The following is a 25,242-nucleotide window of genomic DNA, read 5'->3' as shown; positions in this document are numbered from 1 at the left end:
AGGGCCTGGAACCATTGTGGGATGGCGATGGGCTGCATTGACGCTGTAGACAGGGTAGTCGCCATAGACTGGGTGGTCACGGTGGGCGTCATGGTGGTTGAAACCTTCAAGAAAATCAAAATGATTCATTGTCAAAAAACAGGAGAGGACTTTCTAAGAATTGTACAGTAATTTACATTCACTAGTGTTGAATGTTTAATATTTGAGGATAGAGAAAGCACTCGCCTCATTGGAATCCGAGCCAGAGTTAGACCCAGAGCTAGACCGAGCAATTCGTCTGAGCTCCATGTCCACCTGTATGAAACACAGATGTTTGATATTCCCTTCACAGTAATCACTGCCACAATACTATGCATCGTGTCATCCTATAAGAGCAGTGGTATTGATATTGAAAATGAGATGTCTCACTTACAGGCTGAGCCAGAGCGAGGCTCAGGAGGCATCCAAGCACAAATACTTCTTTCAGCATGGTTACAGTGATCTCTCCTGTTAGAAGGGAAATAATAGAACATTACTCAGATCAACAGCTTTTACAAAATAGCAGCACACTCACAGAGAAACATAAGATTTGTAATATTACTTTCAATTCTTCACAACTTCAGCAGACTGTCTTGCAGATGGTGGAGGAGGTTTGTGTTGGTCTGGATGTTGGCCCGTTCTTATATACAGTCTCAGGACCGGATGACATCTCATTAGCAAACAGCATTGTTGGGAAATTAAAAATATTGGGAAATCTTCCACATCCACCTTTCAAGGTGTGGCTAATAATCCGAGATGGAAACAACAGCTGGACCTTATGACATTCATTCATTCCACCAATCATTTTAGAAGGACAACCATTATAGTTGTTTGTCTTTTAAAAACTATTCACACAGTTCTCTTTACCAACATGCAGCTCAACACAACAGTTCACCAAAAGTTCATCATAATCAAAAGTAGGCTAATGTGTCTCCCAAAGTAAAGTACATCCAAGTGCACAAACTGGATTTTAATAGCAAGTCCAATAATGCAATACAGCACACTCCATATTCTCTTTAAGTGTAGATTATAGCTTCTGTTTTATGCAGGTGGCAACAAGCGCTCAGTTACATCACTACTGTATGTCCTCTCTTGCAATACACCAGGGAACTAATCTTTTTAGCATGCCTGATCCATCCTTGGCAACCTTCTGCAGAGATGTCCAAACATTCAGCCTTCAATGTTCAAGAGAGACATCTGAGCATTTGCCTGGTGGTCAGAACCCTTCCACCTTCAGGAGGAACAGCATTTCTCTCTGGGCTTTAGGATTGGATTGTAAGGTGGGGGAAACGTTGCACCAGTGTGGGATGCGCTGTAAACCAGTCTGTGGCTGGGAAAGAATAGTGAGTCACCACATCGTCCCAGCCAATTACAAAATGCCTATTACTCACCTGGAGCAAGTGTTTCAGCGACCATATATCCCCAAACTAATATGTAATTTGCATTAGGTTTGTTTTTGACGTTATACAAATATGTTTCTAATCAACGTATAGTTATCGATTGTTTTCGCTTTCCTAGAATGCTTTTATTAATCTGAAAAAGTGTCTTCAAGTCGTATTCATTATTATTTCATATGTCGTATTGCCTGCGTGTTGTAACAGCAATAGACATGCTTACTTTTTTTTTTTTTTTAAACAGGTATCCTGTAATAAGGAGAAATAGAGAAAATAATTTGGGAATCGTTAATAAAACATGATTTAAATCATGATTCCAAAAACAATTCTGAATTTGTTTTTCGGTCCAGGGTTAGGAGGTTAGGGTTAGGATATCAAACGTACTCATGAATCTCCCCGCGTTCGCCCGACGGCTTGGCAGTTGAATGGAAATCCAAGGAGGTGCACTGGCCGACGATTGTCACTTAGTCTGCCTCGTCGGTAGATCTTCAACGGGATGGGGGATTCTTTCCTCTTACTGGAAATGGGTTTGCAAATTGGTTGAGGTCAGGGTTGGGGTCAGGGTGAGAGTTAAAGTTACTGTACTTGGCAGGCATGAAAACGGGTCAGGGGTGAAAAAGGTGAGAAGGATAGGCGGGGGGGGGGGTGGGGGGGGGTGCTGGTGACTCTTCCACGAACATCGATGTTGGATGATAATCTATAGGTCCTGGCGTGAACAAGTCTTCAAGTCTGTTCCTTGAGTCTGTTTCTCGAGTCTGTTTCTCGAGTCTGTTTCTCGAGTCTGTTTCTCGAGTCTGTTCCTCGAGTATGTTCTGCCTCTACCTGGTTGTCACGATCTTCTATACCATACCTGCCATAAATATCATGATACTGATACAATACCATAAAAACAGTATACCATAAATACGATACTGGTATATTTATCTATAATAGTAATAAATAAAACCCTAAGGGTTAGGGTTAGGTACATGAATATACTCATGAATCTCCAGCGTTAGCCCCGGCTCGGCAGTTGAATGGAGATCCAAGGGGGGGAAGGGCCAGACAGGCTTTTTTATCAACCAATTGGAAGGAGTTGAATGAGTAGATGGCGCAATGTCACCGCAGTGACATTGTATTTCCAGACAGCACTCATTCGACTGACATAAGGGTGACTTTTGATCCAACATGTCAGGCTTAGCTCTCTTTTGGGGTGATAGCCCTGGTCCCCGGTCCCGAATATGTGGTTCTGGTCCCGGTACCCCAGGATGACCCGCAACAGGCAATTTGAAATAAAGTTACCAGATTCTGGGTCTCTTTTGGGGTGAAAGCCCTTGACCACCCGGTCCGAATATGTGGTTGTTTTCCAGGTAGCCCCAGGATCACCCGAAAAGGGCGTTTGAATGCGGCTCTCTGTCGCCCTCGTGTGACAGACCTTTATAAGGCTATAACTCCCGGAGGAAACGTCCGATTGACCCCAAATTTGGTATGCATGGTCCGGGTGGCTAGACGCTCATGACCCATGGGTGACTGATTTTTTAAAATGGGGTAATTTCGAAATAAAGGTCCCAGAGATTCGGTCTCTTTTTGGGGTGAAAGCACAGGTCCCACCGGTCCCAAATATGTAGTTCACTTCAGGTAGCCCCAGGATCACCCGAAAACGGCGTTTGAAAGCGGCTCTCTGTCGCCACTAAGGGGTGGAAGACGGTACTTGTGCTGTAACTCCTCCGGGGAAGGTCCGATGGGGCTGAAATTTGCTGTACATGGTCCCGGTGGGTCGGTCCTCATGACCCATGGGTCAAATATTTTTTAAACAGGGGCCCGTTCGAGATACAGGGCAAATTCTGAATAAAGGTCCCCGAGTCTGGGTCTCTTTTTGGGGTGCTGGCCCAGAGGCGCCCCATCCCGAATATGTGGTCCATTTCCAGGTACCCCCCAGGGATCACCCCGAAACAGGCGAATTCGAAATAAAGGTCCCAGAGTCTGGGTCTCTTTTTGGGGTGATAGCCCAGTTCCGCCCAGTCCTGAATATGTGGTTCTTTCCCAGGTACCCCCCAGGGATCATCCCGAAAAGGGCGTTTGAACGCTGCTATTTGGCACCCCCAAGGTATAAAAATACGGTACTTGTGCTGTAACTCCTCCGGGGAAGGTCCGATGGGGCTGAAATTTGCTGTGCATGGTCCCGGTGGGTAGGTCCTCATGACCCATGGGTCAAATATTTTTTAAACAGGGGCCCGTTCGAGATACAGGGCAAATTCTGAATAAAGGTCCCCGAGTCTGGGTCTCTTTTTGGGGTGCTGGCCCAGAGGCGCCCCATCCCGAATATGTGGTTCTTTCCCAGGTACCCCCCAGGGATCACCCGAAAAGGGCGTTTGAACGCTGCTATTTGGCACCCCCAAGGTATAATAATACGGTACTTGTGCTGTAACTCCTCCGGGGAAGGTCCGATGGGGCTGCAATTTGCTGTGCATGGTCCCGGTGGGTCGGTCCTCATGACCCATGGGTCAAATATTTTTTAAACAGGGGCCCGTTCGAGATACAGGGCAAATTCTGAATAAAGGTCCCCGAGTCTGGGGCGATAGCCCGGTCCATGAGTCCCGAATATGTCCTTGTGGTCTCCGTAGCCCCCAGGAATGACCCCGCAATAGGTGGGCTCTCTAGCGCCACATAGGTATGAAAAGGCGGTACTTGTGCTGTAACTCCTTCGGGGAAAGTCCAATCGGTCTGAAATTTGGTATACATGTTCTAGGGGAATAGGCGCTCATGACCCATGGGTCAAATCTTTTTTAAATAGGGGCCCGTTCGAGATAAAGGGCAAATTCTGAATAAAGGTCCCAGAGTCTGGGTCTCTTTTTGGGGTGCTGGCCCAGAGGCACCCCATCCCGAATATGTGGTTCTTTTCCAGGTACCCCCTTAAGAAGATGTACCAAGTGGTAAATTCTAAATAAAGGTCCCAGAGTCAGGATCTCTTTTTGGGGTGATAGCCCAGGTCGACCCGGTCCCGAATATGGCTCTTTGGTCTTGGTACCCCCCAGGGATCACCCCGGAATAGGCGTTTGAACGCGGCTCTCTAGCGCCACCAAGGTCCCAGAGTTTCGCTCTCTTCATGGGGTGATAGCCAGTGGCCGTCCGGTCTCAAACATGTATGACACGATGCTGTAGCCCCTAGAACCTCTGCATCAGATGGGCTCAAAAAAACGGAAAAAGTCATATTTGGACCCCCATTTCACCCCCAAATAAAGCTCCAAACTGCCCGAAACTCATACGTCGAGTTGCCCCGGAGGCCCCGGACAGGATCCACGAAGCACAAGTCTGTAGGCCCCCGGGAAAGCTAACTTCCGGTAGCAAGGTCCAAACGGGTTAAGACCCCCATATTCATGCTCAGGGGGTCCAGGCGCCCCCCCCAGCCGAGTTCCAAAAAAATCCCATTTCCCCCATGTTCTGACATGCTACTCAGGGTTTTCCAGAACCCCCCAAGACCCTCCTGGACTTTGTGGTGATTTGAGAAAAAAGTCCCAAAAAAAGACCGATAATGTCCAAATTTGTCCCCCCATGTCCCCCCCCCCCTTTCTGGGTAAAACTGAGCGCCCCAGACCCTGGAAGAACCAGAGTGAAAAAACGACAGTCAGAAAGTGTTGAAAATCAGACGAGAAGAAAGTACTCATGAATCTCCCCCCGTCCACCCGAAGGTTTTCGAAGTCAATAGAGACCCAAGGAAAGGCACGGGCCAGCGAATATTATTTAGACATGCCTCGTCCGGTAGATCTTTCACCCACTACCCCGATCGTGAATGTGTGCTTTAACGGAATCCGGTCCAGGTATGGGTCGAGGTCCGGTACCAACAGTTGAGACCGGCCCTCAATCTCAACCCTAACATCCCATCACGCAAATCCTGGAATTCAAACCATAAAATCCTATCATTTAACTATCCTGGATGGGTCGTATCTACTGAGATACCCCCTAATTCCTTTTTTAATTTGTTTATGTTGATTCAAAGAACCAAGTGTTATTCCCATCCTTATATACGTCAAGCCCCACTAAGTGAACTAAAACCCAACCCGGATCCTGCCTGTCTCCAGTCCTAGATGGGGCAGAATTTAAACCCAAAAGAAAAAGCCCCGCTCTCTCTTTAGCCCCTATTCAAGAATGAATTTTTGGTCAAAAAAATTCCCCAGGTTTGTCTAACCAAACCCAACGCCCCCATACCGGATAGTGGCTGTATTCCACAAAGACCAGCTGAAGCCCAGGCTAAGACGCGGCCTGGGCCACAGGTCAAAGCTTGATTTTTTAAGGTTTCCTTCTCAGGGTTTACAAAAAGTTGAGACCGGCCCTCAATTTCAACCCTAACATCCCATCACGCAAATCATGAAATCCAAACCATAAAATTCAAAAACCTCGGGATTCAAACCCATTTTACTGCGTCCCTACCTTGGTTTTTATCCATGTATATCTATATATATATATATATATATCTATACATATCCATCTCTTGAGCCTCTGTTTTATTAATTTTTTGAAAAATAATTTTGTAAGTTTGATCACATCTAACCTAAACTAATTTAAAAGCCACTCGTTTCTTTTCAGACTTTCCAAAGGGAACAAGTCATCAGTAGTGGATCTCAAGTTCCTCGAGTGTTTCGGCCTTCACTAGACACTCTCCCTTGAGTTGGCCCTCCCAGGGTGTACAAGTCCTGGGATTATGTTTATCCAATGAAAAGTCTGAACCCAAATCAGCGGCTGCTATTTTGATTCTAGTATCCCCTGGCCTACAAAATGTCCGCCTTTAGAAACCCTAACGATGGGCCTTAGATACGCGGTTAAGTTTGGGACACCAGTACCAGTTTAGGGTTACGTTTTAGGTCTTAGAATTTCAAGGTCAACCCCAGGATTTTAAGGTTAGGCCCGGGTCAGGTTTTAAGTTTTTCCAGGATTTGGGCCGATCAGGTCCTAATCCTATGGTTGGTTTACCCTCCCCTCCACTAAACAGAGGGACAGAAACAACCCGCGAGATGAGAAAGAACTACTCATGAGTCTCCCCCCGTCCACCCGAAGGCTTTCGAGGTCAATAGAGACCCAAGGAATTGCAGACCAGCGAATATTATTTAGACATGCCTCGTCCGGTAGATCTTTCACCCACTACCCCGATCGTGAATGCGTGCTTTAACGGAATCCGGTCCAGGTCGAGGTCCGGTACATACAAACATTGAGACCGGCCCTCCGAGATGAGAAAGAACTACTCATGAGTCTCCCCCCGCCCACCCGAAGGCTTTCGAGGTCAATAGAGACCCAAGGAATTGCACGGGCCAGCGAATATTATTTAGACATGCCTCGTCCGGTAGATCTTTCACCCACTACCCCGATCGTGAATGTGTGCTTTAACGGAATCCGGTCCAGGTATAGGTCGAGGTCCGGTACATACAAACATTGAGACCGGCCCTCAATTTCAACCCTAACATCCTACCACGCAAATCATGAAATCCTACACCATAACCTTCAAAAACCTCGGGGTTCAAACCCCACCTGTGACCCGCGCGCCGCCGTCACCTGTTTTCCTAACCACAACCCAACAGCCTTGAATTCCAACCCCTCCAGCAGGTAAGCCTCCAATTATTTTACTGCGTCACTGTATTGGTTTTTATCCATGCATATCTATATATGTATATATATATATCTATACATATCCATCTCTTGAGCCTCTATTTTAGTAATTTTTTGAAAGTCCTTTTTAAATTTTGATCATGTCCAACCTAAACTAATTTAAAAGCCACCCGTTTCTTTTCAGACTTCCCAGAGGGAACAAGTCCTCAGTAGTGGATCTCAAGTTCCTCGAGTGTTTCGGCCTTCACTAGACACTCTCCCTTGAGTTGGCCCTCCCAGGGTGTACAAGTCCTGGAATTATGTTTATCCAATGAAAAGTCTGAACGGGTCACTGAATAAAATGTTTTTTTGACGTCATACCCTAGTTTGTACAGATCATCCTATCTAAGGTATTCTGCTTGAAATTGCTCAAATTTCAACCAATACACATTTAAGCCCATCAATCCCTTATGTTCACTCCCCCATTCCTATTAAAAAACCAAAAACCTCCTAAACCCGTCTCAAACCATCTACACCCATCCACTAAAAAGATAAACTGACCTATAAACATTCTCCCCTTTAACCTCTTTTATTAAACCAGTACTTGTGTCCCATACAACGCACAACCCCAAGACTGGTTTACCTATATAACTTGTAAAAGAAACCCTCTAACTTCAGGGTCCCCCATCAAAAATACCAATACCATAAAAATCCGTACCATAACATCACAAAAACCTATACCTAACCATCTAACAACCGACCCTCACCATACTCAATGTACTTACCCAAGAAGAATTTCAACGAAGGAGCAGACTCATCTGTCCAAATTCTCCCCCACCCCATCCCCCGCACCCCTCTGTTTACTCATGGTTTTCTAAAAAACAATTTTTTATTTTCCTTCCATCCACCATGGGAAAGGGGCCTTTAACCTCCCCCCCCGGGAGATGTACTTTACACTCTATCCAACCCAAAGCAACCCTTTAAGGGAATCCAATATATTACTTCTCATACTGGGTGTGGTTTATTCAAATCAGCGGCCGCCATTTTGATTCTGGTATCTCCTGGCCCACAAAATGTCCGCCCTCCTGGCAATCAATCCAATTATCCTACTTCCTCATCACAGTCCCCATCATAATCCTCATCCCACCCCATGATCATCTTTAGGTTATAGTTTAGGGTTAGAATCAGTTTTTAGGGTGAGTGGTTACGTTTAGAATACCCAGTACCCGTATAGGGTTAGGTTTCGGAGTTTAAGGTAAATCCCCGGATTTAAGGTTAGGCCCGGGTCCAGCTTCCTAGGTTTTTCTAAAATTTGGGCCTGATCCAGTCTTAGGGTTAGGAATACGAATATACTCATGAATCTCCCCGCGTTCGCCCGACGGCTCGGCAGTTGAATGGAGATCCAAGGAATGCACGGGCCGACGCATGTATCTTAGTATGCCTCGTCCGGTAGATCTTAAAACCCGGGGAAAGGTTTTCAAATTGGTTGAGTTCCGGACTTAAAGTTAAGGCCTCTATCCGGGATAGTGACTGTACCTAAAGAGAAATAGTTGAAGTCCGGGTTGAGGTCAGGCTTAGGCCCAAGGCAAGCTGTGTTCAAGGGGCTAGTGTAACAGGACAGGAGGCCGAACTAAAGGTTAGGATAAAGGTACATTTAAGGGTATAGGTTACCCTAAGTTGAAAGGGGGAGTGATTTAGGTTTAAGTGTACATTACTATATGTTGTAACAGGGAGTAGTACAGGTTAGGGTGAGTGGAAAAGGTTAGGATAAAAGTACAGGGTTAGGTGTATATAACTGTCTGTTCAAAGGGAGAATGGTTTAAGGTTAAGTTTAGGTGTACCCTATTTTATGTTGTAACAGGGAGTAGTACAGATTTAGGGTGAATGTTTAAGGTTAGGGTAAAAGTACAGGTTAAGTGTATATAACTATATGTTAACAGGGAGAGTGGTTTTAAGGTCAAGTTTAGATGTACCTTACTTTATAATATTACGGGGAATAATTAAAATCAGGTTTTAGGGTGAGTGGTTAAGGTTAGGGTAAAAGTACAGGTTAGGTATATATTACTTTATGTTGAAAAGGGTTAGGTTCGGGGGGAGGGTGGGGTCCCCACTGTGCTTCCACAGTGGGTACCCCCATGTACGGTCCTCCTCCGGTCTCCAGTCACTCAATCCTATTTCTCATTCAGGCCCCCAGGATCCTTAGCATCCAGCCTCTTAATCCACTGTCTCTCCGAGAACTTCCTCCGGCCAGTGGACCAATGGGGGTTACACTCAATCACCGACACCCGCAGCGCATCCCACCCATGTACCATGAAGTGCTGCACTAGTCTGGTGTCGGTGTTCTTCCCCTTAAGGATGTTGTGTTTATGCTGGGAGAATCGGGTGGCAATGGTGTTATCCGTTTCCCCGACATACAGTAGAGGACACACACTGCAATAAATGAGATAGACGCAATTCTTTGTCCTAATATCCCCTTTAGCTAGTGTTTGAAATATCTCCTGTGTTTTATTGTTTCGAAACCAGTGTTTATGTTTAAAATACTGGCCCATTCTAAATGTTTTATGTGTAAGTGGTGTGATTTTAGCCTTTATTAAAATGTCTCTGAGATTTTTGTTCCTCCTGTATGCTGGAATAATGGTGTGGTTTTGTAATATATTTGTCCCCTCAGTGTATGTTTTAAAATTGCATCTCACCTCATTAACCAGGTGCCTCGCAGACGGTGAAAACGTGGTTATCAGAGGCAGACTGGAAGTGACCAGAATCGGCTTCACACTAAGAAATGACTTTCTGCATTTTCTCAAAAAGGTCCTACTGTACCCCCTGGTGGACAGTGCTGTAAACAACAGTCTAACAGCCATGAGAAAATCGTCCTGTCTTGTGCATATTCTATGAAACCTCAACAGTTGTGACTTGATAAGTCCAGCATACGTGTGTTTTGGGTGGAAGCTTGTTTTGAACAGCAGAGCATGTGTATCAGTAGGTTTAAAGAACACCTTGATGTCCAACTTATGTGTCTGTGGGAAAGAATCTCCCTTAAACGTAGTGGTATCCAGAAAGTCAACTGCAGTTAGGCTGTCCACTGACTTTATTTTGATGGATAAAGTGTGGTTATGGAGGGTGGCCAGGAAGATGATGAAGTCCTCCCTGGAATGCGTCCAGACCCCCCATATGTCATCCAGAAACCTATAATAGTGTAGGGGCCTCTTGGTGCATGCTTTAAGAGCAGAAGTCTCCCATTCTGCCATAAAGATGTTAGCATATGCAGGAGCAAACTTTTTACCCATGGCTGTTCCTTTGGTCTGGAGGAACCACTCCTCGTTGAATTGAAAGTCATTTCTAGTGAGGTTGACCTCCAACAGTTGTAACAGCTCTTTCTGCGGCCTCCGTTTGTCTGGGTTCCTCTGAAATATATTTTTCACCGCCTGCATCCCCTCCTCCAGATCGATATTAGTGTATAGACTGTCAATATCGATCGTTAAGAGGATGGACTCTACCGGGATGCTAAGCCCTTTAATCAGGTCCACAAAATGATACGTGTCCTTTATGTAGCTGGCGTGGATCGTGGATAACGGATTGAGGAACAAATCTATGTATTCGGCTGTGTGATACGTCTCACTGCTGCAATCAGAGACTATGGGCCTTCCTGGAGGGATTTCATATGGTTTACTCCATTTTGCTGGTTCCTTGTGGATTTTGGGTAACATGTAAAAGAGTCTAGCTCTGGGGACCAAATTGCCCCTTAAATATGCCTTCTGCTTAGCGTTAATAAATTTTTTGACGTATAGTGATTCTATAATCTTGTCTACTAGTAAGTAAGTAAGTAAGTAAATCTTTATTTGTATAGCACCCTTCACAACACGAATGTACAAAGTGCTTCACATCCTTAAAATAGGTAAGATAAAAATAATAAAATAATGAAATAAAATAATAAAAATAACATCAAACAGATCATTTACGATTTAAAATCAGAACATAGAACACGCACAGGGAGCAACAATTAAAAGGACCAGACGCTGAAAATGTCTATAAATGTCCAAACGCCTGCCTGAACAAAAGAGTCTTTAAATTACTTTTAAACATGCTCTCGGAGGGCAATGATTTCAGGGCCAGGGGGAGAGCATTCCAGAGCCTTGGGGCTACCGCCCCAAAGCTCGGTCACCTTTGGATTTAAGTCTGGTCCTGGGTATCTGCAGAAGTTCCTGGGTGGATGACCTCAGAGACCGACTAGAGGAGTGTGGTTGAATGAGATCACAGATATAAGCAGGGCTTGACCGTGGATGGCTCTGTGGGTGACTACTAAAACTTTAAAATTAATCCTGAGATGCACTGGAAGCCAGTGCAGTGCGCAAGGATGGGGTGATTTGGCAAGACCTCCTAGACCTGGTGAGCAGCCTGGCAGACATTTTGGACCAGTTGTAATTTATTGACGAATGATTTATTGAGGCAAGTGAACAATGAGTTACAGTAGTCTAGTCTGGATGAAATAAAGGCATGTACAGACATTTCTAGTTCCGCATGGGATATAATGGACCTGAGTTTTGCTATATTTCTTAGGTGGAAGAAACATGAGCGGGTGAGGGATATGACATGTTTTTCTAAAAGCATCGACTGATCAAATATTACACCAAGGTTTCTCAGATGGGTACGTACATTTCCCTTAAGGGACCCCATGTGGTGTGCCACTTTGGACGCGATGTGGTCAGCAGCTATAATTAGCACCTCAGTTTTAGCTGCATTTAATTGGAGGAATTATTTGCCATCCAACTCTCTATGGCAGATAGACACTCATGGAGTATGCAGAGTTTCTCCAAATTATCCGGTTTGAAAGAAATCTGGAGCTGGATATCATCAGCATAACAGTGGTAAGAAATGTCCTTAAATTTGCTGATCAGGACACCCAGGGGGAGCATGTATAGAGCGAAAAGTTGGAGCCAGCACGGAACTGTGGCACACCACATGGGAGGAAAAGGTCAGACCTAATGCAGCGGCCCACTGAGAAACTTCTCTTTAAGGTATGAGGCGAACCAGTTTAGGGCGCTCCCAGATATGCCCACCCCCTGGGCCTGTCTAGCAGGATACGGTGGTCTACCGTGTCAAATGCTGCGCTAAGGTCCAACAGGACCAAAACAGAGCATTGCGGTCAGAGGACATCATAATGTCATTTGAGACTCTGAGGAGGACGGTTTCGGTGGAGTGTTTTTTGCGGAAACCTGACTGAAATTTGTCTAAGATGTTATGGTTAGTCAAAAACGTGGTGAGCTGGTTTGCCACAACTTTCTCCAATACCTTCAAGATAAAAGGCAGCTTAGAGATGGGTCGGTAATTTTTTAGTTGGGAGGGGTCCAGATTTGGCTTTTTAAGGAGGGGCTGAACGACCGCCTGCCTAAAAAAAGCTGGGACTATGCCAGAAACTAAAGACCTATTTATAATGATGCCTAAACTGGGGCCAACAACACTGAAGGCACTGTGTCCAAATAGATGGGTTTACTTAACTTAGTGTAATATTTTTTATCATTTAACTGTCTATAGCCCTCCCACAGATACTGTTCTCTATCCATCACCACGATCGAACTGCCTTTATCCGCTGGCTTAATAATAATTTCCTTATTGTTTTTAAGTTGCTGTAATGCTACTTTTTCACCCTTGGTGATATTTGAAGGCACAATATGTGTCTTAAACTGGGTTTTGAAGGTGTACATATCAGCCTTAATTAAGTTTTGGATTTCTCCGGGCATGTGTGCCAGTGGAGGAGCCCATGCAGACTTATAAACGAAGGGTAAGTGTTCTTTTTCAGGGGCATGTTCATAATGTGTCGCTATTTTTAGTCTACGGTGATATTGTTGCAGGTCAAATTGTGCCTGCTCTAGAATTTCCGTGTTGGTGGAAACTGTAGGAATAAAGTTCAACCCTTTAATAAGTATTGTGGTCTGGTCCGCTGTCAATATGTACTTTTTAGTGAGGTTAATTATCATTTTAGACCCCGCCTGTAGTGAGTTCGCGGGGACCTCTAATTTAAATGACGGATCCAGTGGTCCATCAATTTCGCTGCTGTCTCCCTAGACCAGTGCAGATCATCTGAATCTGTCTTGAACTCAGACTCATCAAGCATGGGTAAGCACTCACCCAGTGACTTAATAAACATGTTAATTTGGGCTAACCTCAGCTTCTCCTTCGTGGGGAGAGCCCGTGAAAAGTTCACCTGTGGGATGAAGATCTGCGCCTTCGGGAATGCTTCTTTAGCTCTCACCAGCATGTTGAGTAGCTGTTCCGTTGTTGCCTCCATGGACCTGAGGGCCTTATCGTTGAGCCCAAATGACAAAATGACCTTTTTTACTGTGTCCGTGGTCCGGGTCCCCCTCAGGATGGTCTCCGCCATCTGGAATGTGGCTCCTGGAAACGCGTCCAGCTGCAGATTCAGCATCCTGTGAGCCGGGAGCCTGCCGATGTTGGAGTCTCCCATGATCAGCCACTCCTTGCTCCCAATCAGGTGCAGGTCCCTGGGCTGCCCGGCGTTGTTGTGATGTCTCTTCGGAGGGAAAGGACCTGTGTTCGCAGGGGAGACCTGCGGCAACAACACATTACGGTGTAGCGTGCTTTGGACCATTACTCTATGAAGGCCCCCTTTCCTAGGGGCTAAGTTGAACTCATTGAGTGTTTTTAGAGGGTCTCTCTCGGGCGCCTTCAGTCTCTGATTCCCCCCCAACGTGGTCAGTTCTCCCTGAGAGGCCCCCACAATGCTGCCGGAGTAGAGCTGTGCATATCTGTTGCTGCGTGTAACTCTCTGGGGCAGTGGTGTAGGCCTGATCTCCCTGGGGGTCGGACCCCGGGGTGGAGTAGTAGGGGGGGTGGTGGAAGGGGGGGTGGGGGTGGGTGTGGTGGCCAGCGGCAGTGTTTCCGCTTCAGGTTCCCCCAGGCAGATTAGTGGAATGTTGCCTCTTACCGGTGTTGGCCCTAGAGGGGGAATGCTGGAGGATGTCTCCAGATTCTGAGGACTCTCCTCTACCAGGTCCTCATCACTGGACGTCTCCTGCTCCAGGTCCTGCAGGTCAGGGGCCTGTTCCCGTCCCTGCTGTTCATGCACCAAGGCTGCTGTGGTCTCCGTGTGCCTCTGGGCCCTCAGTTGGGACTCTGGGGGAGGGATGAAGCTGGGTCGACTCCCCTGTGGAGTCCTCTGCTGGGCCGCTGCCGAAACCCGTGGTCTCTGTGGGAGAGGAGGAGGAGGAGGGGGAGGAGAAGGAGGAGGGAGAGGAGGAAAAGCAGAAGGAGGAGGAGGACCGGAAGCACCCGCTGGGATGGGGTCTGCTCCGGTCTCCGCTCTGTGAATCTGCTTGGATGGTTCTCCATCTCGATACGGGCCTCGATGACGTTCACCACTCCAGGAATCGTCCCTGTTAGCAGTCTCTTGATGTTCTTTCTGGCCCAGTTGGCCGCCACCTCCAGAGGAGCCCTCCATTCTTCATCTGGGAATCCTAATAGTCTGGTGATCTCATGTTCAATCACGTCCTCGTAATGTTCTTGAAGAATATTGATGGTCTTTTTGACCCACTCTTGTGCATTTCTCCCTATAAGTCCCTGTGTGTGGTCATTTGGGACAGCTGGTTTTATTAATGTCTCTAAATGGAGCCCCATTTTATGAATTGTAATGGGAGGTCTGCTTGCCGTGACGTTGGTGTAGTGGTGGCTGGCCTTTATAATCCTGTAGCCCACCTGACACTTCTGTCTGAAGTCCGGGTCATCTGACATGTCCTCCTCTGCTCGTCTGCGTTCCTCTACTCGGGTGTCACGTTCATGGACCCTCGGTATTTCCGCTCTTCCTCCGTCTCTCCTGTTATTATCAACGTCAGTGTTGTGTTCAAAGTACCTCGGAAATTCCGGATGTCTACGATCTCCGTTCCTCTCTGGTGAACGTCGTGGCCGGGGTCCGTCGTCTTCTCTGCCGTAGCGTCTCGCGTCTTCATCGTATCTCCGCCGCTCACCTCTGCTTTCCGACCGAGGCGATGTGTTCCGGTTGTGTCCACGGGGTGCTTGACCTTGCGGGGCCGCGCGTGCCCGCTGTCTGTCCCGGGAACGGCTCTGGTCATAGTGCTGTCGGGAGGGTTAGGGTTAGGGGTTAGATGAGAAAGAAGGTTAGGGTTAGCTGAGAAGGGTTAGCTGAGAAGAAGATGAGAAAGGGTTAGGGTTAGGGTTAGCTGAGAAGAAAATACTCATGAGTCTCCCCCCGTCCACCCGAAGGCTTTCGAAGTCAATAGAGACCCAAGGAATTGCACGGGCCAGCGAATATTATTTAGACATGCCTCGTCCGGTAGATCTTTCACCCACTACCCCGATCGTGAATGTGTGCTTTAACGGAATCCGGTCCAGGTATAGGTCGAGGTCCGGTACCGCTCCTATCCTTTAACTATCCTGGATGGGTCGTATCTACTGAGATACCCCCTAATTCCTTTTTTAATTTGTTTATGTTGATTCAAAGAACCAAGTGTTATTCCCATCCTTATATACGTCAAGCCCCACTAAGTGAACTAAAACCCAACCCGGATCCTGCCTGTCTCCATCAGAACCTGCTGAAGCCCAGGCTAAGACCCGGCCTGGGCCCCAGGTCAAAGCTTGATTTTTTAAGGTTTCCTTCTCAGGGTTTACAAAAAGTTGAGACCGGCCCTCAATTTCAACCCTAACATCCCATCACACAAACCATGAAATTAAACCCGTTCACCAGGTAAGCCTCCGCTTATTTTACTGCGTCACTACCTTGGTTTTTATCCATGTATATCTATATATGTATATATATATATCTATATATCGATCTATATATATCTATACATATCCATCTCTTGAGCCTCTGTTTTATTAATTTTTTGAAAAATAATTTTGTAAGTTTGATCACATCTAACCTAAACTCATTTAAAAGCCACCCGTTTCTTTTCAGACTTCCCAAAGGGAACACGTCATCAGTAGTGGATCTCAAGTTCCTCGAGTGTTTCGGCCTTCACTAGACACTCTCCCTTGAGTTGGCCCTCCCAGGGTGTGCAAATCCCGGAATTATGTTTTATCCAATGAAAAGTCTGAATGGGTCACTGAATAAAGTGTTTTTTGACGTCATGTCCTAGTTCATTTAGATCCTCCTATCTAAGGTATTCTGCTTGAAATTGCTCAAATTTCAACCAATATACATTTAAACCCACCAATACCTTATGTTCATTCCCCCATCCCTATTAAAACCCTAACACCATCCAAAACCCTCTACCCCCTATCAACCCTAACCAAACAAATCGACCAAAATAAACTCAAAAAATCCTCCACTTTAACCTTTTATAGTAAACCAGTCCTTGTGTCCCATACAACGCACGACCCCAAGACTGGTTTTCCTATCTAATTTTTAAAAAACACTATAAATTCAGAGTCCCCCACCCTCAATATCATGAAAAATGAGTAGCATAACAATCACCAAACCCCATACCTCACCATATAACAACAACATTTACCATAGTCAATGTACTCACCAAAGAAGAATGCAACGAAGGAGCAGACCAATCTGTCCAAATTCTCCCCCACCCCATCCCCCACAACCCCCTGTTTACTCATGGTTCTCTAAAAAATAATTTTTATTTTTTCTTTTCTATCTCTTGTGGGCAAGGGGCCTTCAACCTCCCCCCCTAAGAGATGTATCTCACTCTCTATCCAATCTAAAACAACACTTTAAGGGAATCCTATATATTGATTCTCATACTGGGTGTAGTTGATTCAAATTAGCGGCAGCCATTTTGATTCCGGTATCTCCGAACCCACAAAATGTCCGCCCTCCTGGAAATCAATCCAATTCTCCTATTTTTTCCAAAACCTCCTAAAAAATAACCACCACCATGATCACGCCCAAATTCCGGGTTAGGGTTAGGTTCAGGTTTTTTAGGGTGAGTGGTTAAGTTTAGGATACCAATAACAGTTTAGGGTTTAGATTTAGGATTTTTAAGGTCCAAACCCAGGACTTAAGGTTAGGCCCAGGTCAAATTTTTAGGTTTTTTTCCCCAGGTTTTGGGCTTGATCAGATCTCAATCCTACGGTTAAATTTTACCCTACCTTCCACGAAAAAGAGGGGACCGAAACAACCCGCCAAGAGCAGAACTGAAAGGGGCGGTGTACGATTGCACCAAGAACCCTTCCTCACCTTGTCTGAGGCGAGTCTGCATACCTACCTGCACTCCCCCACTAGGGGAGAGCCAGGAGGTAGGAGGGGTCTAATCTAACACCAAACCTTTCTAAAGAAGTTTTTTGGCTAGTGTCCAATCCAGAATCTCTTTACCTTTTGCCTCTGATCCATGGCTCAATGGTAGTCCTTTTAGGATTTCCTGAATGAAGTCAACCAGACCCAAACATACCCAACAAGACCCGAACACAGCCAACAAGACCCGACTGAAGCCAACAAGACCCGAACGAAGCCAACAAGACCCGAATGATGTCCACAAGACCCAAACACCGCCCACCGGACCCGAATGAAGCCAACAAGACCCGAACCCAGCCAACCCGACCCGCCCGCCCCGCCACCCAGACCTGAACGAGGCCCACCCGACCCGAACACCGCCCCCGACCCAAACACCGCCAACCAGACCCGAATGAAGCCAACAAGACCCGAATGACTCCCGCCCGACCCGAACACAGCCCCCCGGACCCAAATGAAGCCGACCAGACCCGAACACAGACCGCCCGACCCGAACACCGCCACCAAGACCCGAATGAAACCAACCAGCCCCGAACACAGCCCACAAGACCCGAAAACAGTCACTAAGACATGTACCCGGGTCCTGCCGACCACACCCAGGCCCGGCCGACCCCACCCAGGCCCAACCGACGATGCCCAGGTCCGACGGACCACACCCAGGCCCGGCCGACCCCACCCCGGCCCGGCCGACCACCCCCAGGCCGCGCGGACCCCACCCAGGCCCCGCCGCCCACACCCGGGCCCCGCCGACGGCCCCCAGGCCAGGCCGACCCCACCCAGGCCCGGCCGACGATACAAGCAGGCTGAGCCGACCACAGCCCGGCCCCGCCGACCCCACCCCGGTCCGACCGACCACCTCCGGGCCCCACCGACCACCCCCAGGTCCCGCGGACCCCACCCAGGCACGGCCGACCCCACCCAGGTCCCACCCACCATGACCAGGTCCCGCCGACCACCCCCAGGCCCGGCCGACCCCAAAAGATCAGATTTGGTTGTAAGCGGGGAAACAGTCACTGGAAGATAACTCTGTACTGTTCTCCAAGCCCCTAGGCCACTACTTGATTATAAGGCCCTCCTAATTTGACTAAGGTAGTGGTGGGCTTTGAGTAAACTGAAAACCAGACGCGTCGCTTCCCTACTATTAGACATAACCCCAACCCCCTAATACTAATCCGGTGCTGACCCTACTCAGGTCAGCCCCAGTCCTAACACCCCATCCCCCGACCCAACATGAAGGGTTAGGGTTAGGATATTTAAATGTACTCGTGAATCTCCCCGCTTTCGCCCGACGGCTAGGCAGTTGAATGGAGATCCAAGGAAATGCACTGGCCGACGAATATCACTTAGTCTGCCTCGTCCGGTAGATCTTCCCCCCGGGATGGGGGATTCTTAACTCTTACAGGAAAACGGGTTTGCAAATTGGTTGAGGTCAGGGCTGGGGTCAGGGTAAGAGTTAAAGTTACTGTACTTAGAGAGAGACACATGGCTGAGGTCAGGATTGGAGTCAGGCCTAGACCCAAGGTAGGCCGTGTTAGGGTTAGGGTTAGGAATACGAATATACTCATGAATCTCCCCGCGTTCGCCCGACGGCTCGGCAGTTGAATGGAGATCCAAGGAATGCACGGGCCGACGCATGTATCTTAGTATGCCTCGTCCGGTAGATCCTCAAACCCGGGAAAAGATTTTCAAATTGGCTGAGTTCCGGACCTACAGTTAAGGACTTTATCCGGGATAGTGACTGTAGCTAAAGAGAAATAGTTGAAGTCCGGGTTGAGGTCAGGCTTAGGCCCAAGGCAAGCTGTGTTCAAGGGGCTAGTGTAACAGGACCGGAGGCAGAACTCATAAAGGGGGGGAGTCGTAAAGGTTTAAGGTACATTTAAGGGTATAGGTTACCCTATGTTGAAAAGGGGAGTGGTTTAGGTTTAAGTTTTAAGTGTACAATACTATATGTTGTAACAGGGAGTAGTACAGGTTAGGATGAGTGGAACAGGTTAGGATAAAAGTACAGGTTTAGGTGTATAAAACTGTCTGTTCAAAGGGAGAGTGGTTTAAGGTTAAGCTTAGGTGTACCCTATTTAATGTTGTAACAGGGAGTAGTCCCGGTATAGGGTGAATGGTTCAGGTTAGGGTAAAAGTACAGGTTAGGTGTATATAACTGTATGTTAAAAGGGAGAGTGGTTTAAGGTTAAGTTTAGGTGTCCCCTATTTTATGTTGTAACAGGGAGTATTACAGATTTAGGGTGAATGTTTAAGGTTAGGGTAAAAGTACAGGTTAAGTGTATATAACTATATGTTAACAGGGAGAGTGGTTTTAAGGTCAAGTTTAGATGTACCTTACTTTATAATATTACGGGGAATAATTAAAATCAGTTTTTAGGGTGAGTGGTTAAGGTTAGGGAAAGTCACCCTTATGACACAGAAAATACATGCAATGTATTCGGCCATCCAGGAAAGTAACCACGATGACATTGTATTTCCAGACAACATACATCCGACGGGGAGGAATGGGTGACTTTGTGTCAATTGGCATAACACATTGAAAAATCACTAGATGGCGCTCTTGATTCATTTATTGAATTGCTGAGACTGTTAGTGACCATTAGACTGTTGATTTCAATGGGCCAATGGGAATTTATTATTGTATTATTTATTTATTTATTTTTTGGTCATTTTTGAAAAAACTTGATATAGTATACAACAGGAGACACTCATCAAGGATTAGTTGGTTTTAGCTAGCTAGCATGCTGCTAACGGAAGTTAGCTTTCTGAAGGGTCTACAGACTTGTGCTTAGAGTATGTTGTTCAGGGCATCCATGACCATCTGGGGTTCTAATTTCAAGCATTTTTGAGCTTGTTGAAAAATCGCTAATTAGCCACATGCTACTATCATGACGGGGTCAATAGGCATACTTGGCCGGCCCATGAACGTGTATTTGAAATGACCCATTTTTAAAAGGGTCATTGGACATAGACTTTTATGGGCCGACCGAGTATGTGAAATGACACTAAAATGGATCATTTGACATACACTTGTATGGGCCGGCCGAGTATGTGAAATGACACTGGTTATTTTAAGGGGATTTCTCCTGTTTTGTACCCAGGAAAGGTGCTTCAAGTCCTGGGTACTTTGAGTGACATTTCACCTGTTCTGTACCCAGGAAAGGTGCTTCAAGTCCTGGGTACTTTTAGTGACATTTCACCTCTTCTGTACCCAGGAAAGGTGCTTCAAGTCCTGGGTACTTTTAGTGACATTTCACCTGTGTTGTACCCAGGAAAGGTGCTTCAAGTCCTGGGTACTTTGAGTGACATTTTACCTGTTCTGTACCCAGGAAATGTGCTTCAAGTCCTGGGTACTTTGAGTGACATTTTACCTGTTCTGTACCCAGGAAAGGTGCTTCAAGTCCTGGGTACTTTTAGTGACATTTCACCTGTGTTGTACCCAGGAAAGGTGCTTCAAGTCCTGGGTACTTTGAGTGACATTTTACCTGTTCTGTACCCAGGAAAGGTGCTTCAAGTCCTGGGTACTTTGAGTGACATTTTACCTGTTCTGTACCCAGGAAAGGTGCTTCAAGTCCTGGGTACTTTTAGTGACATTTCACCTGTGTTGTACCCAGGAAAGGTGCTTCAAGTCCTGGGTACTTTTAGTGACATTTCACCTGGAGCAAATGGTCCAAAAATGTAGGGTATTCATATTCAGATGGTCCTCTTAATTTAGAAAAAGAATCCACGACTCTAAGTTGATTTAAAGCAATTCTTTTTTAATTAAAAGAGTGGTTAGGGACATTTGACATACTCGGCCGGCCCATACACACGGTTTACAAATGTCCCAGTTTATACACAACTTCCCTTGCATTTCCAAATTATAAGGGGATTTCACCTCTTTTGTACCCAGAAAAGGTGCCCAAATCCTGGGTACATGCATGCTAAAGTGAACATGGTCCTCCCACACAGAGATCAGTTGGAGTTATTAGTTCAGGGCATCAAGTGACACTGGTTATTGTAAGGGGATTTCTCCTGTTTTGTACCCAGAAAAGGTGCCCAAATCCTGGGTACATGCATGCTAAAGTGAACATGGTCCTCCCACACAGAGATCAGTTGGAGTTATTAGTTCAGGGCATCAAGTGACACTGGTTATTGTAAGGGGATTTCTCTTGTTTTGTACCCAGAAAAGGTGCCCAAATCCTGGGTACATGCATGCTAAATTGACCATGGTCCTCCCACACAGAGATCAGGTGGAGTTATTAGTTCAGGGCATCAAGTGACACTGGTTATTGTAAGGGGATTTCTCCTGTTTTGTACCCAGAAAAGGTGCCCAAATCCTGGGTACATGCATGCTAAATTGACCATGGTCCTCCCACACAGAGATCAGGTGGAGTTATTAGTTCAGGGCATCAAGTGACACTGGTTATTGTAAGGGGATTTCTCCTGTTTTGTACCCAGAAATGGTGCCCAAAACCTGGGTACGTGCATGCTAAATTGACCATGGTCCTCCCACACAGAGATCAGTTGGAGTTAGTAGTTCAGGGCATCAAGTGACACTGGTTATTTTAAGGGGATTTCTCCTGTTTTGTACCCAGAAATGGTGCCCAAAACCTGGGTACTTGCATGCTAAATTGACCATGGTCCTCCCACACAGAGATCAGTTGGAGTTAGTAGTTCAGGGCATCAAGTGACACTGGTTATTTTAAGGGGATTTCTCCTGTTTTGTACCCAGAAAAGGTGCCCACAACCTGGGTACTTGCATGCTAAAGTGACCATCTTCCACCCATACAAAGGACTCTATACTTGGGTAAATGTTAGTCAAATCCCCCTCTCAAAGAAACATGGAGGATTGGGGGACATTGACTGTCACCAGGCATACATTCCCTCCAAGGCCGAACCAATAGTGACTTTACTTGGGTAAATGTGAGTCAAATATCCAGGGAGGATTGGGGGACATTGACTGTCACCAGGGATAGTGCCAGACGGGCTTTTTATCGCCCGATTGGAACGAGTTGAATGAGTAGATGGCACAATGTCACCTCAGTGACATGTTGTTTCCAGACAGCACTCATTCAACTGACATTTGGGTGACTTTTGAGCCAACATGTCAGAGCTTAGCTCTCTTTTTGCGGTGATAGCCCTGGTCCCCCCGGTCCCGAATATGTGGTTCTGGTCCCGGTACCCCCCAGGGATGACCCCGAAACAGGCGAATTCGAAATAAAGGTCCCAGATTCTGGGTCTCTTTTGGGGTGAAAGCCCTTGACCACCCGGTCCCGAATATGTGGTTGTTTTCCAGGTAGCCCCCACGGATCACTCCGAAATACGCGTTTGAAAGGTAAAAACCTGCTCGATGTTACCCTCCTGTGGTGAAATTTTATAACACCCATAACTCTGCCAAAAAACGTCCCACAGACCCCATACTTGGCACAGGCACTCTCTGCGGGGACTAGTACCTTGCCATTGGGTTGGATACTTTTAAAGGGGTAAATTTGAAATAAATGTCCCAGAGTTCGGTCTCTTTTGGGGTGAAAGCCCTTGACCACCCGGTCCCGAATATGTGGTTCTTTTCAGGTACCACGGGATCAGCCCGAAAAGGGCGTCTGAAGGCCGGTCTGTCGCCCTCGTGTGACATACCTTCATAAGGCTATAACTCCCGGAGGAAACGTCCGATTGACCCCATTTGGTATGCATGGTCCGGGTGGCTAGACGCTCATGGCCCATGGGTCACTGATTTTCTAAAATGGGGTAATTTCGAAATAAAGGTCCCAGAGATTCGGTCTCTTTTGGGTGGCCCAGGTCCCCAGTCCCGAATATGTGGTTCTTTTCCAGGTACCCACGGAGATCACTCCGACAAGGGCGTTTGAAGGCGGCTCTCTGTCGCCCTCGTGTGACATACCTTCATAAGGCTATAACTCCCGGAGGAAACGTCCGATTGACCCCAAATTTGGTATGCATGGTCCGAGTGGCTGGACGCTCATGACCCATGGGTCACTGATTTTCTAAAATGGGGTAATTTCGAAATAAAGGTCCCAGAGATTCGGTCTCTTTTGGGGTGGCCCAGGTCCCCAGTCCCAAATATGTGGTTCTCTTCCAGGTACCCCACAGGATCACCCCGAAAGGGCGTTTGAAGGCGGCTCTCTGTCGCCTCTAAGGTGTAAAAGACGGTACTTGTGCTGTAACTCCTCCGGGGAAGGTCCGATGGGGCTGAAATTTGCTGTGCACGGTCCCGGTGGGTCGGTCCTCATGACCCATGGGTCAAATATTTTTTAAAATGGGGTAATTTCGAAATAAAGGTCCCAGAGATTCGGTCTCTTTTGGGGTGGCCCAGGTCCCCAGTCCCAAATATGTGGTTCTTCCAGGTACCCCACAGGGATCATCCCGAAAAGGGCGTTTGAAGGCGGCTCTCTGTCGCCTCTAAGGTGTGGAAGACGGTACTTGTGCTGTAACTCCTCCGGGGAAGGTCCGATGGGGCTGAAATTTGCTGTGCATGGTCCCGGTGGGTCGGTCCTCATGACCCATGGGTCAAATATTTTTTAAACAGGGGCCCGTTCGAGATACAGGGCAAATTCTGAATAAAGGTCCCCGAGTCTGGGTCTCTTTTTGGGGTGCTGGCCCAGAGGCGCCCCATCCCGAATATGTGGTCCATTTCCAGGTAGGGATAGGGCCAGAAGGGCTTTTTAACGCCCGATTGGAACGAGTTGAATGAGTAGATGGCACAATGTCACCTCAGTGACATGTTGTTTCCAGACAGCACTCATTCAACTGACAATTGGGTGACTTTTGAGCCAACATGTCAGAGCTTAGCTCTCTTTGCAGTGATAGCCCTGGTCCCCGGTCCGAATATGTGGTTCTGGTCGGTACCCCCAGGATGACCCAGAAACAGGCGAATTCGAAATAAAGGTCCCAGATTCTGGGTCTCTTTTGGGGTGAAAGCCCTTGACCACCCGGTCCCGAATATGTGGTTGTTTTCCAGGTAGCCCCCACGGATCTCTCCTAAATAGGCGTTTGAAATGTAAAACCTGCTCTATGTTACCCTCCTGTGGTGAAATTTTATAACACCCATAACTCTGTAGGCCCCCGGAAAGCTAACTTCCGGTAGCAAGGTCCAAACGGGTTAAGACCCCCATATTCATGCTCAGGGGGTCCAGGCGCCCCCCCCCAGCCGAGTTCCAAGAAACCCCGTTTCCCATGTTCTGACATGCTACCGGGGTTTTCAGGACCCCAAGACCCCCCTGGACTTTGTGGTGATTTGAGAAAAAGCCCCCAAAAAAGACCCATCATGTCAAAATATGTACCCCCATGTCCCCCTTTCTGGGTAAAACTGAGCGCCCCAGACCCTGGAAGAACCAGAGTGAAAAAACGACAGAGTCAGAAAATGTTGAAAATCAGACTGAGTCAGAAATTTCCGAAAATCAGACAGAGTCAGAAACTTTGGAAAAATAGTTAGAGTTATTGTGGTGTATCAAGGAAAAAAAGAAGAAAGTCTCCATATGTGCGAATGTGTAGAGGACTCCAGTGCGCACATTTGATAAGGGGTGACCAAACCACCTCTCGCACGAAATCAGAAACCCGGTTTTCAAAAATTTGAGAAGCGGGGGGGTTTCAAAATAAAGGCGGCCGAATTAAAGTGCACTATCACGGGGTGCCGAGTTCGGTGGAGCCGACCCGATTGACCCATTTTGGGGCGTTTTGGAGGCGTTTGAAGCGAAAGTTTGAATCCGACTTTCGAGTGCTTTCCCTGGGGAGAGCGGATCCACGGACCCCGCCGAATTGAGCTCCAGACCGAGACCTTTAATTCGGCATATGGGGCGTGGGTGTGGTGTCCGGATTTCGATCACTTTTGGCGGATTGAAAATCTCGAAAAATACCTCCGCGGCGGAGGGGCACTTTGGCGGTTTCGAGTCCGATCGCCGGACACTTTCTTCGGCCACGGCGGTCACGGACCCGCTGTGGAAAAAAAACTTCCAGCCGAATTAAAGGCCATCCCTGGCTCTATAATTCGGCTCTATTTTCCAAAGTCTGGCGTCCGATTTTCGACCACTTTGGGCGGATTGAAGTCCGCGAAGACCCTGGTTCTCGGAC

At 47.1% G+C, this 25,242-nt stretch overlaps 1 protein-coding gene across 6 annotated transcripts; it reads right to left on the bottom strand.

Moving 5' to 3' along the window:
• Positions 1-224: 224 nt before the first annotated feature.
• LOC130191096 (protein enabled homolog) lies at positions 225-15,684 on the bottom strand. 6 transcript variants are annotated; one of them, XR_008831112.1, is made up of 5 exons: positions 14,830-15,684; positions 13,909-14,169; positions 13,294-13,530; positions 413-486; positions 225-294 (listed from the first exon to the last, which is right to left on the bottom strand). XR_008831112.1 is itself a non-coding variant. In XM_056410768.1 (3 exons), exons 1-3 carry the CDS (start codon positions 14,419-14,421, stop codon positions 1,927-1,929), a joined length of 879 nt encoding a protein of 292 aa, XP_056266743.1. In that variant the 5' UTR covers positions 14,422-15,684; the 3' UTR covers positions 1,905-1,926. The 6 variants fall into 6 exon arrangements, 3 of the variants coding, with proteins under 3 accessions (XP_056266743.1, XP_056266744.1, XP_056266741.1); XR_008831111.1 differs by having other exon boundaries at positions 13,909-15,684; XR_008831113.1 differs by lacking the exons at positions 13,294-13,530; positions 13,909-14,169; positions 14,830-15,684 and adding an exon at positions 581-706.
• Positions 15,685-25,242: the final 9,558 nt, after the last annotated feature.

The sequence above is a fragment of the Pseudoliparis swirei genome, unplaced genomic scaffold, assembly GCF_029220125.1.
Source record: "Pseudoliparis swirei isolate HS2019 ecotype Mariana Trench unplaced genomic scaffold, NWPU_hadal_v1 hadal_26, whole genome shotgun sequence".
Classification (NCBI taxonomy): Eukaryota; Metazoa; Chordata; class Actinopteri; order Perciformes; family Liparidae; genus Pseudoliparis; species Pseudoliparis swirei.
The sequence above is the reverse complement of the archived record's forward strand: the minus strand, read 5'-3'. Positions and strand labels throughout refer to the sequence as shown.